Source organism: Dipodomys merriami, unplaced genomic scaffold (genome assembly GCF_024711535.1).
Source record: "Dipodomys merriami isolate MVZ:Mamm:240054 unplaced genomic scaffold, mDipMer1.0.p SCAF_5, whole genome shotgun sequence".
NCBI classification, from domain to species: domain Eukaryota; kingdom Metazoa; phylum Chordata; class Mammalia; order Rodentia; family Heteromyidae; genus Dipodomys; species Dipodomys merriami.
Window position 1 is genome coordinate 14,176,339 of NW_027206068.1, and position 14,355 is coordinate 14,190,693.

The window sequence follows — 14,355 nt, forward strand, 5'->3', positions numbered from 1 at the left end:
CAAAGGGGTTCTAGACCAGGGCTCCCCTCTGGTAATAGTGTTTTGAGAAATTCAATATCCCAGTTTTATTCCAGAGCTTAGGGGTAATTAAAATTGATTTTAAAATACCTTTGGTTATTTTAAATATCCTGAAAATCTTTCTCTAAAATCTTCATCATTTTTACTCTGAGGCCAAAATATTTTTTACCAAGAATCTTAATCCTATTCCCTACTGGTTCTAATCTTTGCACTTGTCAGAAATTAGATAGCTAGAGTGTATAGAGAATAGGACAACTACTGACTTGTGGGAAAAAAACCTTTTAATTTTTTTTAAATTTCAAGTTTATTTTGCTTCCACAAATAGCCAGTTTTCTACCATGTTCAAATGTGCTTTGTTGTATTAATCCATCTCTCTGGTTCCATTTGATGATAACATGTAACTGAAAAAGTACATTGCAAAAAAACCAATAACAACAATTGATCCCAGCAATAAAAAAAAAAAAAAAACACTAAAAGCCAGCTACCAGTAGCTCATGCCTGTAACCCTAGCTACTCAAGAGGCTGAGATCTAAAAATAGAGGCTTAAAGCCAGCCTACATCGATAAATCCATGATTTTCTTATCTCCAACTAGCCAACAAAAGGCCAGAAGTGGAGGTTTTGCTCAAGTGGTACAACACCAGCTTTGAATGAGAAGCCAATCAAGAGCTTGAGGCCTTGAGTTCAAACTGGGCAAAAAATAAAGAAAAGAAAAGACTATGCTGAATAAAAATCAAAGACTATATCAGATGCTAAAGATGCTACAACTGATTTCTTTTCCTGTCCCTGTGATGCTGGTAGCATTTTAAGAGTTTCTTGACAATTGGAAAGGGGGGCATACTGTTAGTGCGCTGGCCACCTTCTCCTTGAAAGAAAAGGGAAATGCTGCAACTGAGGAATCCTTCTCCCTGACTTCAAAGTTGGGCTTTATTAACACACACAAGTTCATGGTAACTGATCTAATCAATGGGGTTCTAGGTCTCTGCTTTTAAGTACAACAGAGGGCATGAGTCCTCAGTAAGTCAGTTGTTACTTGATGGATCAGCTCCCATGAATTATGGAATGCATGTCCTCAGTAGACCATCCATTTAGAAAGACAAGACACATGCTAAGACAACAAAGCAGCTCATGTTTGGATCACCAGGCCAACAATAGCAACTTCACATGGTGTGCTTTGACAATATAGTATAAATTGACAACTCAGCTCTGATAGGGTGTTTACTGGATCCTCATGGATATTGCATAACATTCAGCCTAACCTTCTATGATTAAAATGACTACTCCCATTACTACTAATTATGCATGTATACATTTCCTCAGTGAGCCAAGGTTATGTCTAATTCTTTGGTGGGCCTAAGGCAACATCTGATGCATAGTAAGTATTCCATCCACACTTGCCCAATAAAATATAAACAAATTAAAATGGGAAAGAAAAATGAGAAAATGTGGGAAATATTAAAAGAGAGAAAATAAACAGCAAAGGCAATTAGACAGCAAATGCAATATGTGCTCAAAAGTCTCTGCATCCGTTTCTTATACAGAAAAAATTAGAGTTCTATAAAAAGTTTCAATATCAAGGGCTCCTGCTAGTGACAAGCCCATTGATCAATTGGACTCTCCCCCTCTGGGCACCATGCCAGTAAATGACAGCCTGCTGGGTCGGGGCAGACAGTAATACACTTTTGTCAAGATAGTTTATGGTGACTTTTCCTAATCATTATAATAATATCCTAAAAACCCCAAGAGATCAAAAAATATATTTTAATCAAAATGTTCTACCATCTGCTTCCCCTTCATTTGGCAGGACTTTTCTGGTAAATATTAAAAAGCAACAGAGAGGAGTAAAGAGAACCCTTGTAAAAAAAAAAAAAAATAAGCTTGCAAACTCATTGCTGCAAAGAACTTTGCTGAAGGAAGCCATGTCCCAACCCAAAAGGTTCACTGATAGATGCTAATTCTTTACTTTCTCCACGAGTCCAACCAAGCTACCAAATATCACCAGAAAAAAAAAAACAAGATGCAGCTCCCCTCAATCGCAGAATACACTGAGGACTCTGCCATAAATTATAAGAAGTCATTCTTGAGGATAACTGATAAGTGTATTTTATTTTATTTTTTGGTCTGCTGTGGGGCGTGAACTCTAGTCCTGGGTGCTGTCCCTGCGCTCTTCAGCTCAAGGTAAGGGCTCTACCACTTGAGCCACACTGTCACTTCTAGTTTTCTGGTGGTTTATTGGAGATAAGAGTCTCACAGACTTTCCTGCCCTGGCTGGCTTTGAACCACACTCCTCAGATCTCAGCCTCCTGAGTAGCTAGGATGACAGGCATGAGCCACAGGCTCACAGGCACTTTTTTCCTTTCTGCTTTAGTGTGGGTGCTGGATGGGGGTTGAACTCAGGGCCTTGAGAGCTCTCAGCTGACTTTTTTGCTCTATCACTTGAGGAACACCGCAACTTCTAGTTTTTTTGCTGGTTAATAGGAGATAAGAATCTTAGGACTTTCTTGCCCTGGCTGGCAGGAGCCACTATCCTCAGATCTCAGTCTCTTGAGTAGCTAGGATTACAGAAGTGAGCCACTGGTACCTGGAAAGGATATTCTAACTCTGTGCATACAATAAGTACAGCATTCAAGTTCGAGCCACAAAGCTCCTTAAAATCATGTGTTATCATAAGCCACTTCTTCATGGCCTTTTTCTGTATTCTCTGAGCAATAGTGAACACCAAGTAGGCTACATAAAAGGCCCAGTCATGAGGCTACATAAAAGGCCCAGTGAAGGGGCTACAATTCTTACTAATTCTGTGGTGCCTTCATTTAATTTGTGACCATCACTGTTGGTCTAGTTCAAATCCTGCCACCTCAGACACCCTGAAGTGAAATGAGCAGAAACTGAGCAGCATGGGAGAGTCACCACAGAGGATACCACAAATAAGAACCTCTTAGCACAAACCCAACCAAAGTGTGATTTGATACAAGTAATAATTAGAAATTATCCTGGAGACATTCCCTTCACATAGAAAACCTTCATAGTCATATCTTACATAGCCTGTGCAATCACACTCTTCTGAGAATGGGACATACTCCTTTTCTTTGCTGTACATTCCAACTGCCCGGTGTGCGGAGTCATCCTGATTATCTAGGAACTGCAAGTCTGCCATGCTGTCAAAGAGTTTGGCAAGGTGACGTGTTACCTAAGACAAAAATATTAGATAAGAATGTTTCTTAATGTAGAGACATTCAGATAATCTGGAGATGAAGCAATATAAAATCACAAGACTTTCTATATAGAGTTTTTGAGTTGTCTCAAATGTTTTACCACAAAATAGATTCCTACATAAAATGCTGGAATGTCGACCTTCAAATGCCAGCACTTCAAATGACCTTGGAAAAAAACAGCCAGGCAGTCTGTGCCCATCATTAATAGCTGGCTAGCAAATGCTTACCTTGCAAAATAACCTATTTTCTTTCTAGAGAGTGGAGGTTTCTGGATCTCCCTCCTTGCTTCTACTCATTACTCCTGTAGACAAGCATTCTTTTGGGACTTTCATAGTCAAAATTTTTTTAATTTGAATTTATATTGTCAGTCCATACAATTTTAAAGGCTGGTAGTTAGATTCATTAAGATGTATTGCATTCACAAACTGATATGCTGCATCGAAACCTCTTTGTATAATTAACAATAAAAAAATAGTAAACAATAGCTGGTAAAATATCTGAAACAAACATGTAAACTGGATATCTTATTCTGTTTTGTATCATTTATTTACCCAATACTTCAGTAAACCTCCAAAAATCTATGATACCTAAGAAAGGCAAATAACGCTTCCCTATTTCCATTGAGTAAGGAAACTGAAGCTGAAATGTTAGACAAATTCTCTAAGTCAACATTGCTAAAGATGAGCAGTGATGAAATTTTGAACTTACAATTCCAGGCTATCTTGTTAAAGGTCAAATCCTCTAATGTTGTAACCTCTTGAATCCTATGTTTATAGAGTTTTCCAAATGAACATTGAGTTTGGTGCAGATAGAAAACGGGGTAATTAAAACAAAGATCAAATTGAAATGCAAAACCATCAGCTCCTGTCTTACTAGAGGCTATTTTAAAGGATTAAAACAGAGTTGGTCTCCAAACATAACCCCTGATGAGCAACACAGCTGACCTGGTCATTAGTGCAGCACAGACCAGGAAGGGCCCCCCACCCATGATTGAGTTTGCACTGAGTTCCTCAGCAAGTTAAATTCTTAAAAAAGTACTAATTCCACTCCCACGTAGCTCTTGAAGAGAATTAAAAACAGGTACTCAAATAGGCATTTATACTATGCTCACAATAGCTAAAAAGTGACATTTATCATTGGATGGATGAATAAATCATGTAATTATACAATCAAATGTTGTGTAATGGAATGTTCCTATAAAAAGCAATAAAGTACATACCTGTAAGACAACATGGATGAGTTGTGAAAATCCCAAACCACATCATGTTTGCTAGTTATAAAATAGTATAGGATCCCATTTACTTGTAATACCAAAACTGGGAAGATTCATGAATATAGAAAGTAGATTGGTTTGTAGGAACTAGGGAAAAGGAGCTACACAGAGCAATTATGTGGTGAGGACAGGTTTTCCTTTGGAAAGATGTTGAACCTAGTAAGAAGTGATGGTTTTACAAATATATGCAATATGACATGGAATTATAGACTTTAAAACCGTTGATTTTATAAGAATTTTACCTTAATAGGAAAGAATCGCTTCTGGTAAGCAAATGATTGAAAAATATGTTGTATAATATTTCCCAGTATATAGCTCTGTCTGTGGGATGACTATTTCTTCAAATGCAAAAGTTTAACCAGACCAGCCAAGTATACAATAACAAGCTTCTAGAAACAAGAGCGACTTGACTAGCTATCTGCACAATAAGGCCAACATAAGAAAGAGACTCCTTAAGGGTGATTTAATCATCGAAGATTTTAGCCTTTACACTTTTGCTGTATGGGCAGTTTTAGCACTGAAGAAGCCACATCAACAAGTCTTCCAAGTTTAAAATAGATGAGCTGTTAAGATGCTTGCTTACTTCAGATGTAGAGAGAGTGGTAGCCGACTGATCACTACCTAGGTTATCATATTGTCCTTCATTCCTGTACATTACCCAAAGGACATTTACACACAGAAAGTTTGCAATAATCTAGCAATCCATTCTCCCAGCCCAAGTGGCCAGGAAGCGCACAGATGTTGAATGACTTCTACTGGGTAATGGGCCTAGATAATATTCCATTGAAAAGCTGCAAGATGAATGAGACTCAGCCATCAGACACCCTCACACATTATTGCTTTGCTGGGAAAATTATTTTAAAACAACTTCTGGCCCTCTAACCACTCAGTCATAAGCCAGGAAATGCAAACCTTATAACTTATGCTTTTTCTCCATACTTACAAACTAGCATGGTTGAAGTCTGATGATTTTATATTCCACTACTTAAAGTTCCTGAGAGGATAAGGCATTTTTGTAATGAATGTGGATCCTGTTGTCCTCACTTTTATTCTATTTCTAGTAAATCAAACTAAGCACCCCCATCAATCTTAATATTTCATCCCAAATTAAATTTTCTTCTTCCTAGCTATTTGCAAAGATATTTTGTGTTGTAGCTGAAAATAAAAAATGAACTCCTCCCCTGATTTTTTTTTTTTTGCGGGTCCTGGGGCTTGAACTCAGAGCCTGGGCACTATCCCTGAACTTTTCTGTTCTCCAGGCTAGTGCTCTACCACTTGAGCCACAGCACTATCTCTGGCCTTTTCTGAGTAATTTACTGGAGATAAGAGTCTCATGGACTTTCCTGCCTAAGCTGGCTTCAAACCACAATTTTTAGATCTCAGCCTTCTGAGTTGCTAGGATTGACCTTGCCTTACTACATGATCCTCTAGTCCCTTTTGTGTTGGTTATTTTTGAGCTAGGGTCTCATTTTATGCTCAAGAAAGCCTTCCTACTTATGCTTCCCCTATCCCTGGGATGACAGACATGCACCATGGCATCCAGCCATTGAGATGGAGTATTATGAACTTTTATGTCCAGACTGACTTCCAACCATAATCTCCCATCTCTACCTCTTAAGTAGCTACGATTATAGGCTTGAGCCATTGTACCTAGATTGGAGCAAAACTTCATAATGTTTTAAGTAGAGTTTTAAACGGTTAGTAACAAAAGCAGAAATGTCCTCTCGATATATGTAAATGAGGTATATTGACCTACTATTGTACACAGGCTGCCCTGACTTCACACAATATTTATCATAACAATGACCGAACAAGCAAAAATCACATCAGCCATCTAATCAACTGGGAAGCAGGACAGTGCAAAGACGTGTGTGTGTGTGTATGTGTGTGTGTGTGTATGTTATGTGTGTGTGTGTGTGTGTGTGTGTGTATGTGTGTGTGTACGTGCAGGTACATGGGTGTATCATTAAATCTCACTTTTGGTTAGAAATGTATAAGGAAATAGAAAAAAAAACCCTGAAAACTAAAATTGAGTACACTTCAATTTAAAACATTTTTCTCTGTGCAAACTATTCAGGAGCAATTTGAACAGCACCTCCCTCTTCCACTTACATCTTACAATAAGGGATAAGCATGTTCTCTGTGCTTTGGCAAACTGTCATCCTCCTTTTTCAATTTAGACCAGCTACTGACATTTTATTCTTTGGGCTTTTGGCGCTACAAAATTTCTTTGAAAATTTCCTTAAGGTAAGACTGCAACACCCCCCCCTACCCCCATGCACTCTGGCACACCTTCACCCTTATGGCACAACCCCTACTCTCATCTCTGTGGGTGGGCTTTTGGGGTTGAATCAGCTAACCCCAGCTAGACTCTCTGGTATAGGTGATGATGGCCCAGGTGGTGACTTGGGTTTGTGCTTTTCATCCAGTAAGAAGTGTTTCTCAAAAAGCATTAAGAAAGTAAGCTTCCACGTGCAAGGGCTTGAAAAGCTGTTGCTAATAGTGCATTGACCACAATAACCACATGGCAAATGGGAAAACAGGCTCTACCAGCTGATGGAAACTGCATCGTAGTGTTAACATGATATGAGGCAGGAGATGAAGGATTTATGGCCATTTTGATGATATTAAATGTTAAGAACTTTGCTTGGTTCTTTATACAGTTTATTTTACCTCTCACTCAAAGGCCAGAGACAACAGCTATCACTTACACATTATGGCAAATTAACCTTTTAGGATGCTACTTCAAATATGATGATGTCTTGAAACATAAAGCAATAATGTAGTAATCAATAGAGTTAAGACTTAATCTCACATGATTTCATGATTCTACTCTTTCTATACCATCTGCTTTCTACAGAGTATGGAAGAGTATAAATAACCTTTTAGGCTAATGGGTGATTTTTTTTCTTACAGAACATTAAAGTCATTGTTCCACTGTCAATTCATTTGCATTATTTCCAGTGTGAAATCTGTTGTACAAAGGAACAAACATAAATATGACATATTGTGGCTTTGTAGACAATATTTAATTCACTTCTATATTGTTGTTCTTGAAGAATTTGATAAATTCCTCACAGGGAGTTTTTTTTTCCATATTCCCTATGTTTGAGTTTACAGAATTTCTTGAATTTGTGAATTCAGAGTTTCCATCATTTTGGAAAACTTTTTGGCTATATGTTTGTAAATAGTTCTGTTCCCTCTTCCTACCATTTACTTTAGGAAGTCAAATTACACATATGGAACTTGCATGTATTTTCCAGATCTCTACTAGGCTTTTTGAACATATGGAATAAAAAAAGTAATACCTTACAAGCTCCTTGTCTGCCAATTATAATATCTCAGTTCTGGTTCAGTTTTGATCAACCGATCTATCTCTTCTTTTATGACTTAGTCCTGTTTCCTCACATGCCTGGAAATCTTTAGGAATGTTAAATATAATGAACTTTGTCCTGCTCAATGGTGAAGAAGACATTCTCATACCTATATTTATTAGTTTTGTTATGGAATGAATTCAAATTACTTGAAAGTTGTTTGATGTGCTTGAATTTTAATACTGAGATTTCCTAGGCAGAAAAAAAATGGCAGAATTAGGCTGAGTATAATATAGAGCTAATTATTCCCTACTACCAAGCAAGACCTTCCCAGTACTCTCCCCACAAATAATGAGAGTGTCCAGCCTAGTGGTAGAAACAGTCAAAAATTTTAGTAGGCCTGTGAGAATATTCACACTTTACCTCAAATCCTCTCACAGTACTTAAAGAAGCCTCTCCATAAGTTTCTAGAGATCTCTTACTTCTTTATGTTCTTCTCTGCTAATTAAATCCACCTCAGACTCTACCCCAATTCCTCTCCATGTGTCATCATAGCCTGAAAACTCTCCAGATAGCAAACCTGAGCTACAGGCAACAATCTCAGAGATCACTCTTATCTGTTTCTATTTGGTTATAAGCCAGTTTCCTCCACTGATGGATGACCAAGGCCTAGAAAACTGCTGTTCTGTTCATTTTGTCAAGGTTCTTGTTTTTCTCAGGCAGGAGAGTAAAATACAGCGACTCCATCTCAGCGAGAAACAAAAATGTTCCTCTCAGTGTGGCTTTAATTTGATGAGCAATATTTTTTTCATTTATTTTCTAGCCATCAGAGTATCATTTTTTGTGAACTGCCTGCCTAAATTTATTCTGCCAAATTTTATACTGAATTATTTGTCTTTGTTTCCTAAGAACTCTTTAGATATATAAATACTTCTATGTATCTATATTCATCCAGATATATCTAGGTATCTATAGCTACAGATAGATATCGAGATATACCTTTTGTTTAACACATTGCAAACATCCTTTTGCACTTAGGATTCTGCTGCCTTTTGATAACCTAAAGTGGGTTTAAAATTTTTTTTAACATAGTCATGTTAAAAATAAATACAATATTTCCTCTACAATTGGTACCTTTGTGATTTTTAGATGTGGTTTGTAGTATATTCCTTCCCTCTGATACTCCAGTAAACATATATGCAATTGATCTTAAAATTATTTCTCATTGATTCCCTGAATAATGTCCTCTCCACTGAGGCTATATTCACTGTTTTATTTTTCTCCTTTGTTCAAGTTCTATGAGAGTGAAGGAAGCTGTGGCTGGCCTGCAGGATTCGGCCACCCTATGCCCCACACACACGAGGAGGAGCAGCCCTCAACACCAGGCAAAGGTCTCCTCCTGCTCCCACCGTGGCTCTCAAAGCCTGACTTCCCTGCAGTGCCCTCCCCTGCACTTACACACGTTTAAACCTTTCATCAAGCTTTTCTTGTTCTTGGGAATTGGGACTCTTCTGGAGGCTTTACCTATCAGATTAAAGTCAGAACTGAACAATCTGTACCCAGTGACATCAGCCCACAGTCAGAAGGTCCTAGAAAGTGTTGCTTCCAATATCTTACTTTTATATTTATTTCTTGGATCTCAAAACAAAGTGACATTTTACTTTAATTCCATATTACAATAGGCCTAATAATGTTATATAATTTATAAATTGGCTATAAGGAGAATTCCCCTAATGAGCTGCAATAAAATGCTTAACAGTGTCATTTATAAAAAGAAAAAAATACATGTGATGGCCACGTATTACCATTTTTAGACAACAAGGTAACTCTCCATTGGATATATAATTTATAACTTTTTTAAATGGTAGGGGTTTGAGCTCAGGGCTCTGTGTTTGTTAGATAGGTATTTTACTACTTGAATCAAATCTCCAGCCCTTTTTTGCTTCTAGTTATTTTTCCAAGAGCTCTTGTTTTACTTTTTTTTTTAGCCGTATAGGGAACTGAACTCAGGCCTCACACTTGCTACACAAATGCTCTATCACTTGACCTATACTTCTGGACCCTTTTTTCCTTGGTTATTTATGTGCTTATTTTTAACCTGGTACCAGGAGTTGAACACATGCCTTGCAGTTGTGCTTGGCTTTCTTGCTTTTAGCTAGTGTTATACCACATGAGCTATACCTCCAGTCTGATATTTTTGCTAATTAGAGACAGAGCCTTTCAGATTTCCTTTCCAGGCTGGCTTCAAACTTCAACCCTCAAATCTCAGTCTTCTCAGTTGCCAAGATGATAAGTGTGAGCCACCAGTACCCAGTGCCTTATTTCTTTTCAATGAATGGTCTTGCTTTGTTATAGCTCAAGCTGGCCTTAGCTGTAATCCACCTACTTCTGTTTCCCTGTGTCACAGGGAATGACAGGCATATGCTACCATGCCCAGCTGTTTTGAGATGGAATCTTCCAAACTTTTATGCCCAGGCTGGTCTCAAACTACAATCCTCCAATTGCCATCTTTCAAGTGGCTAGGGTTATAGGCTTGAGCCACTGTGTTGGCTACAATCTTAATGAACCATCAAAAATCCAGAAGTGACCTGCAGTTCAAGTGACAGAGTAGCAAAAAAAACAAATAAGAGCACAAGGCTATGAGTTTGGTACAAGCATCAAAAAAAAAAACCCAAAACAATCCAAAAACAAAAAACTATTGAAATGCCTGTTCCCAGTGGCTACACTTTAAATGTTCACTGAACATGTGTGTCCATGGCTATTCCCCAAGAAAGCACAAATACAGCAGATCACATGGAAGCAATGGAAGTCTCTCCTTCTCTAGCATGGCCCCATGATGGAGAAGCTAAGCATCTCATCATGTGAGAGAAAATCGCCAAACTCTTTTAGGACAGAAAGATTTTTCACATTAGGACTGTTTCATCAGGTCTTGGTAGCTAAAAGTATCTTGACTACCCAAAGCTCTTAGCTGTGTTAAGATAATGCATGATAACATGAAAGAGCACACAAGGGCACTCCATCTGACTTGAACCACTATACTAGTTAAAAAAACACAGTAGATATCACATGTGTGTGTATATGTGCACATGTACTCACATTGATGCTGGGACTTCAATTCAGGTTCTCATATTCTCAGCATTTTGCTCATGGCTGGCATTCTACCACTTGATCCATGACTCTAGCCAGGGATTTTGCTGGTTAACTGGAGATGCAGATTCAGACTGCCCTGGCTGGCTTCTAATTACAATCCCTCAAGTCTCAGCCCCCTGAATAACTAGGATTACAGGCACAAACCACAGGCACCCAACTAATAATAGGTTTGTGTATGTATGCATAAGCAAAATGTAGTATCTATGTAATATCTACACCCAGCAAAGCATCATTCACTATTTACAAAGGAAGGAAATAGTATCCTGTGTGACTATGAGGATGAATAGGTTTTTTTGTTGTTGTTGTTTTTTGTTGGTTGTGGGGCCTGAACTCTGGGCCTGGGCACTGTCCCTCAGCTCTTCTGCTCAAGGCTAGCGCTCTACCACTTGAGCCACAGTGCCATTTCTGTTTTGTTTCTGCTTATGTGGTGCTGAGGAATCGAACCCAGGGCCTCATGTATGCAAGGCAAGCATTCTACACTGAGCCACCTTCCCAGCCCACTGAATAGGTATTTTTTAACAGGGGAGAAAATCAAACATTATTAATACTGAGTCATGTAAGTAGCTATGTTAGAACACTAGTTTAAGGCAAGCACCTGCTTCTATCAGAAAGAATGATACCACCCCATTTGTAAGGAATGGAAGGACTTGGAAAAAATCGTAATAAGTAAGCCAGACCCAAAGAAACATAGGTCCCATGATCTCCCTTATTTGTAATAATGAGTATACATCTAGAAAAATCTTAGCAGATGAGCAGAACAGCTCAACTGCTATGTACATAGTACCATATAAGATGGTACTAAGTAAAATGAACTCCAAGACATGGGCACAAGATGCTTTTCTTTGTTGTTGTTGTTCTCAATGTACTACATGATTTCTTTTTTCTTTTGTGTCCCCCTCCCCCCCGGTATATCTCCCATTGTCACTATGTTCAATTTGGTACCCTGGGTATTGTATATACATTTATCTGAACTAGGAAAGGGAAGGTAAACAACAAAATGGTGAGACAAAGGACAAAGGGGGACCAGTGTGACAAGGATACTCACAATATGTTGGAAAGAATCTGTACAACTTGGTGGGGATTTGGGAGGAGGAGGGAAAGAGGGAGAAAAATGAGGGAAGAGGCAACAAGTTACACAAAAAAAATCCACTACTTTACTTACGTAACTGTAACCCCTCTGTACATCACCTTAATAAAAAAAAATTTTTAAATTTAAAAATAACCTAGGGTAGTTGCACACACCTATGACCTTCAAATCTGTGGATTCTGCTAGTACATCTTAGGTTTTATTCTCACAGCAACTACCAGAAAGTTTTACCACTGAAGTTAAACCCACCATCCTTCAGATAAATCCAAGTCCTTAAGAAGTCAGACTAGATATAAAAGCATGATGAAAAAACTTAACTCTATCCCAGCTTGGTGGCAGCTAATAATCACAAAAAGTCCTTCAGACTCTCTGAACTGCACCATGTGACACTCTAAGCCAGAATCTTAAGCTGGGAACTTGGTCCTCCCAGAATAGAGGTCACAATGCAATCAGACCTCCCTGGCTGATAGGTTCAGGCTGATCAAATTCCACAATTAACTGCAGAAACTCTTTCTTGAAGCATCATTGTTAAATGGAGTATGGGTAAGGAGAAGGTGGGGGTGGAGGGATGAGGAACTGAGGGTTATTCAGGATGTCAAGATGAGTTATCTACCCACAAAGGGAGGTTGCCTTTTCTGGGGAAACTGTATGGTTATTCCAGAAGCCACAGTTGGCCACATTGTGCAGAACACATTCAAGAATGTCAGCACACAGGGCATGGATGGAAGGGGCTTGGTCTGGTGGTCTGAAATTGATTCTGAAATTGCACAGTGAGTGAGGGATGACAGCAGGGCCAGGCTTTCCTACAGTGCTGCAAAATACATTAACCAAGCCACAATCCTAGAATTTCCAGTGCACAGGGTCTCTGCAGATTCATCAGCAGGGACAAAGCTGACCATGGAGGTGCCACAAATTGTCTTTATTGCCTTCTTCATCCCTGCTTCAAATCACTCTTGTATGGCTGTTTACATTACACAGCCTGTTGGGTCATTTAAATGATAACACACCAATAACTGTACGATGAATGCACGTTATGTGAATTTGAACTATTCACAGTTTAAGTAGCATATCAAAAATCTCTTAATGGACTCACATCTGAAGTACAATTCAAAGTAATACGAATCTTCTCAGAACTTCGAACTTTTATCAGAAATCTAATCTAACCTGGTGGATCAGGAGACTTATAAACTACATCTACCCTAAAGCCGAGTGTCCTGACGCCATTAGCTGGTGAGCAGACATCTCCTCCTTTTGTCTGTATGGTATAGACAGCCTGCTGCTGGCATTTACCAGTGCTACTCCAAGTAATGCTGGAGATCACCATGCTGTGATTTACTGTTTAGTTCCACAATGACTTAAAACAGTCTCATTCCCTGAGGAGGGATCCTAGTTCTGGCACTGAGGAACACATCTGGAATTCAGGGATTTAAAGGAGGACAACAGGGCTATGAATGACACAGGTGGGGGATACTGCAATAAGTCACGGGGATAACAGCAGAAACAACACTTGTTCAGGGAAACATGGAAGTTGTGATGTGAAAACAAAAAGAATTAAAGGGATCAAAGTTAGATAATCAGAGTCTGAAAACAACAGTCTGCAGCGAAGAGGCACACCCTGGAACCAACATGTCTAACTGAACCATGCATGAAGCATTGTCTCCTCGTTGGAAAGGAAGGTGAAGACAGCTGGCAATAACAACATCAAGTGATCTGTTTTACTGGCATCACCCGAGGACTTGAAGAACAAAAAGACATAAGGAAATGTGACATCATGAATGTATCACGTGACATCATGACATGGTTAGGGCAGCTTGCTCCCTCCAGGGTTTGGTGACACAGCTGAACATCCTACTCATGTTTACCTGCTTATCCTCTTGAACTGAAAGTGTCTGGGGTGGGGGTAGGGAGAGGATGTGTTATGACTGTCCTGTGTGACTATTTTTAAGCACCTAATTATGTTTTCCATAAGTATGTGGGGGATGGATATGGCAGCTCCTTCTCTATCTGAACAGAGAGAACAGAGGGATTTTATTTGCAAGGTGATCCAGGGATGAACATGAATGTGTAAATCAGCACCTTTCTGGAAACCCAGCACAAGTGGCCAAACCTGATCAATACTTATTTACTAACTGCAAGATTTCATAAGCAATAAGAATGGCTATTCAACTGAATTCAGACTAAAAGTTAAAAAGTAAACCAGAAAAAATCAGGATAAGCATGTGTCCAAAGAAAAGCACAATGCAAGAAGCTGTAGTGTGATGAGAAACAGATTATTTTAAAAAATGAGTAAAAACTACTAGAGA

The 14,355-nt window shown here is 38.8% G+C and overlaps 1 protein-coding gene across 1 annotated transcript in view; it reads right to left on the bottom strand.

Moving 5' to 3' along the window:
* Dnah11 (dynein axonemal heavy chain 11) overlaps positions 1-14,355 on the bottom strand; it is a 278,195-nt gene that overhangs the window by 190,952 nt on the left and 72,888 nt on the right. Inside the window, 1 exon segment of the mRNA XM_069996108.1 lies at positions 3,054-3,203. Coding sequence (XP_069852209.1) covers positions 3,054-3,203 — 150 coding nt within the window.